General features: G+C 48.6%; 1 protein-coding gene across 1 annotated transcript in view; it reads left to right on the forward strand.

The window, feature by feature from the left end:
• Window positions 1–2,305: 2,305 nt before the first annotated feature.
• The window catches only part of LOC135829470 (uncharacterized), a 22,800-nt gene continuing 19,990 nt past the window's right edge, over window positions 2,306–5,115 (forward strand). The window contains exon 1 of the mRNA XM_065341874.1: window positions 2,306–3,402. Within this exon, the coding sequence (XP_065197946.1) occupies window positions 2,436–3,402 (967 nt within the window). The 5' untranslated portion in view covers window positions 2,306–2,435. The remainder of the gene's footprint in view (window positions 3,403–5,115) is intronic.

Here is a 5,115-nt window from a genome sequence, read left to right on the forward strand (position 1 = left end):
GCGGCCTGCTCGGCATGTTCTTCCGCCGCAGCACGGAGTGTGGCTGCGCACACCATTTTCTTTGATTCAGAAACTGGTGCAAAATCACGCAGTTTGCGATAAAATAATTCAAAATCGCAAAGTACTTGCTCCTTCATGTTCGATGTTGGTGGTATGCCGAAATCTATGCCTCTAGATAGTAGCTCTTGTTGGACAGTGGTAAGTGGAATGTTCGCCAGGTTAATTATCGTGTTGGTATCAATTGTTATGGCACCAAAGCGCTTCTTTCGAAGCCACTTGATGACGCATTTGCTCTGACAGTAAATTACAACCTGAACTCGATTTCCTGCGCTCAGTTTTCCTGAAAAATGGATATCCATCATCACTCTTAGCAAAACTGCTCACGAGCAAAGAGCCGCGGAAGGAACACAAAATCGGGCCAACACCGTGTCGGGTGTTCTTATGCCTGCCTTGGAAAGGCTCTGAATCAACAAAAGTCAGTCGTGCAGTGAAATCGACCGTGCAAAAGACATACTATGCAGTGAATGTAGTTACTGTCTTTACAACGGTGCGTTCGTTCACAGTGTTGAAGGACGTCCTGCCAACCCACCATTTGAGCCATCTCATTTATCAATTTGAATGCCGACAATGTGGTAGTCGGTATGTTGGCAGGACGCTTCAACACTTGTCCGAACGCATCAAGCAGCACGTCCCATTATCATTGTTGTCCCAGGCTGCCAGGTTAAGCAGGCCGAAGCGTGGGAGACCACGAAAACATCCGCTGCCTATTTCTACACCTAGCACGGCTCACAATTCGGAAACAGAAGCACCGACTACTTCCATGGAGAACGAGCAGACTAATCTGGTTCCCCCCTCGGAAACCGGACCACGGCAAGGGAGGCCGCCGGACGGTCGCTCCTCGACAAACCATGTTGCTACAACGGTAAGAGCGGAAGGGGAACAACTTGAAAACAGAGCAGAACCGAGGAGAAGCAAGAGACTAGCAGAGGCACGACTGAGACAAGTGGAGAACACAAGGCAAGGAGACGCAGGAGGAAGCACAGGCACGGCACAGAACGAATCAATGAGAGGGAAGCGGTGTCGCGAGGAGATGGAGACTGATGACGACGAATACGAGTGCGATGGGATGGACGGCGGCATTGGAATGGAGGTGGAGGATGAGAGTAGTGATGAGGAGGAGTTTGATGTTGACAAGAGGAAGTCTGCAGTGTACAAGCATTTGGTGTCCAGTCCAGAATGTCGTAAGGTGTTTGACGATTCCTGGTTTAGTGTTATTCGTTGCGCACGTTTCTTCAAGCAATTGCAGGTGTTGGAAGCTGTGTATATTCGTACTCGTGACCCTGTGTTATGTAAACAGAAAGAAAACGTTGTATCACTCACACTCTTCAAGTAATACACACGCACCATTACATTCATTCACACAGTATCACATTCATCTGCCACTACCTTTCTCACATACACTATATTCACACATTGCAAAGGTGCAAACTTCGCTTTTTGTACTTGTTAGCTGCTGTATTTCTACCTGAAACCATATTAGCTACATGTATATAAGTGTGTGTTTTAGTTATTACATTTTTATGTGACGGCGTTCCACTGATGACAGTCACAAGAAAACGTTATGGAACTTGACTTTCTTCATTTTTGCTGTTGTTATGAGTGCACAATTTATCTTATTTATTGCCATTTTACGACTATTGTCTCCTCGTCGACTGTTTGATCTGATTTTGATTTTTTTTATTTTTTTTTTATTTCACGGATCCTCCAGAGGCAAATAGATGCCTATCGAAGGGAGTCTCCTAATCTACATGTACATGAGTCTGTACAATGTAAACCCGGAGAGGCGAGGAGCGAATGACCATGATGACTATGTCAGAACAACAAAAAAAAAGTTACTCCAGTGTTCCTTTCGCACTGCACATAATGTACTGGTTCATGCTGCGCTTCTGATCACCCGAAAAGTGTGGTCTATGTACTGTATAATTATACTATAGGATAATTATTGCACGGTTCCGAGGGGAAATCCCCAAGGCGCGCAGCCGTAGATCACTTGAAAGTGGTACGGGTGCCAGTAGTGGTCTATACAGGATATTGCACAGTGTCCGCGAGGATTATTTTTCATAATCCCCGCGGCGCGCTGCACGCCTTGGGGATTTGAAAAAATTAAATAATCCCCTCGGCCGGAACCGTGCAATATCTATACATAATAATTTATTTATGTTAATTATTAATTTTTATTTATTATGGTCAAAACATGAACAGTCAAGTCTGATCGACAAGTGCAGCGCCGTCAGTGACTAGTGGTAGATCTACCGGTTGTGGTTCTCACCGCGGCACAGGTGGTAACGCGAACGTGCGAGCTTTTGAGTTTTGTTATCGGCACTGCCGCACAGGTACAGGGAGTCGTAAACTGAGCGCTGACCTGAACTAGCATAATGGCGGAGGGGCAATCTTCTGCCATGGCCCAATCGGGCGCGAGTATGGCTAGAGCTGCAGAGGTCCGCGAGAATTGCTTAAAGCCGGGCGAGGACGAGCGAGTGACAGTGGCCGAGCCATCCGCTGAAACGGCCAGTCCCTTTCATTCCATATTGGCTCTGGAGGTTGGCTGCGGCCGTTGCGACAAAGCACAGCCTCTGCCGCAAGTTTATCAAGGAACGTGCTTCCTACTCCGCGATCTGAACTGTGCAGCGAACAAAGAGTACATCATCTTCGCCACTGCCGCACATAATCTGGTCTGCAACGATTGCGGCGACTGGCTCTGGGTACGAATCTACAAAGATCTCTCCGCGCCTCCCCTGACCAGGGGAAAGATATCCCGCAAGAACGATTATGGTGGGTTGATCGTTCCTACCTGGTACGAGAACAACGCCAAGGATCCGGAGAAGACTAACGAGCTATTTCTACACGACTATGGGATAATAGCGGTCAAGACGAGCGAAGAATGTCCGTTGGTGAGATGGGCAGATAAAAAGCTTCTTGGCGTTGCGACCCAGTGCAAGAAGACGGAGGATGACGTCCGCATGTGCGGATATCCATCGCACACCTACTATGGTGATAAAGAAGAGACGGCCAAGAAATGCAAATACTGGGTTGACAAGCCTCGCCCTGCTGCGTTTGCAGAGCACGACCATCAGCTTCACCACTTGGTCGATTCTACCCCTGGGCAAAGTGGCTCACCCGTCTTCCTTCTGCCCAAAGAAGGCGAAGCTGAGACGGCCTCTGCTACTGGCTATGTTGTAGGGATTCACGTCGCCGGTGGTACTAAGCATAATTACGCTGTGAAGATGCGGGACGAGCATGGACACGACACAAAGCCAATGGCGGACCTCCGAGAATGGGCGAAGAATCCATCGGCATTCTTACCAGAAGAAAGCGTTGCAGTTGTTTGTTCCGAGAAATCAGGTAAGGGGCTGTCCGAGGTTACCGATTGTTTTTTTTCAAAGTGAAACGTTTTTAGTGTTTTCAGCCCCAGCACACCCACCCACTCTTCCTGCAGGTAAAAGAAAGTCGAACAAAATATTCATTTCAATATTCGACGCCCAATAGTAGCTAGTACCCGTGGACGGTTCATAAGCACATAACATGTGTGTTGCTATGGTTACATGCTTGGCAATTCGGGCTGTCCAAGTCTCCACCCTGTCACTTGCGTTTCATGGTCTGTTCTGCACTGAATGTTCTAGCATGAGTTCAGAAGCTGTTCAGGGCTGCCAGGTCATGGCAGTCTAACTGAGTCTGACGTAAACCGTATTTTCCAAGCACTCTCGGTAGGCTGCTCTAGTGCGGCTGCATTACGCATCGCTCGCTACATTCCGTAGTTAGAGCACTCTGGCGCTAGGACAACAAGCTAACTTATTAGGGAGGTTCCGGAGTACGATTTTTCGTGCCAAAATCCGTGGAGGCTCTACGGATTTTTTATACGTCGTTTTCGAGCAGTGAAAATTTCCGGGGTACGGAACTTATGTGTTTGCCGTCATTGCCTAGGTTACGATCGCAAACACGTCACATTCCCGCGCTATGCCTTTTTATTTTGAAAATTTGTACCGAAATCGAAACTTCCCGCGAAAAATCGATGTTTCTCGTACCAAATTTGTACGCGAAAAATCATTCTGCACCCGATGACGCAAAATCTCCATACGGAGCATGGTTCGTATGAAAGCCAGTCCACACGGATTCTCGTGCCGAAAAATCGTATGGAGCACGCCTGGAAAAAATCCGTAGCGCCCATACGGATTTTGGCACGGAAAATCGTACCCGGAACCTCTCTAATGTCTGTGGTGCCACCTTTTCGCCGTGGCTGGTAGCTCGGCTTACTTACAGCTCGTAGCTGGACTGATGGGGCCCTTATGGCCAAAACAGCTTGCTGTCTATAGCATTGGGTAGATGTAACGTGTGTGTGTGCGTTTGTGTACATGTGTGTGTACGTGTGTGTGTGGCGTGTGTGTGTGTGTGTGTGTATGTGTGTGTGTGGCGTGTGTGTGTGCGTGTGCGTGTGTGTGTGTGTGTGGCGTGTGTGTGTGTGCGTGTGTGGCGTGTGTGTGTGGCGTGTGTGTGTGTGTGTGTGTGTATGTGTGTGTATGTGTGTGTGTGCGCGCGTGTGGGTGTGAATAGTATTAAGGTGATAATGCAGATTTTAATGGGTGCACACAGCTTCGTACTACCGCTCAATCTATGCTGCTATGTGTGATAGTGCTGTTGATGCATGCTGTGATGTTTTGGTGCGGGATACGATCACGTCGCGGTGACCATGTCGGCCAAACAACATAGTGCATGCACGCATGGTGCTCTATGCGACTGGGCACTCTACTTGACATTGAGCGTGATCCATGCGTGGCGCTCGCCTTCGATGTGGGCGGCGTGCGATGTGGCGTTCACCGTGGATTTTGTATGTGGCACTCAACGTGGACGACATGAGACGTTCACTCGACGCGATATTCGACGTGACTTGCTAGAGCTCGCCTTAGCTATAAATTTCGATCCGTTCTGTGTGCGGATCATTCTTGTCTGCTCGTTGTGTTTCGCCCTCCCACCTCCCGTTTCCCTGCACTCATTTGCTTTGATAGAGTGGATAAAAGGGGTGTTTCCCACGCTCATTTCCGGCTACTCAGGGCCCTCGGT

The sequence above is a fragment of the Sycon ciliatum genome, chromosome 13 (assembly GCF_964019385.1).
Source record: "Sycon ciliatum chromosome 13, ocSycCili1.1, whole genome shotgun sequence".
Lineage (NCBI taxonomy): Eukaryota > Metazoa > Porifera > Calcarea > Leucosolenida > Sycettidae > Sycon > Sycon ciliatum.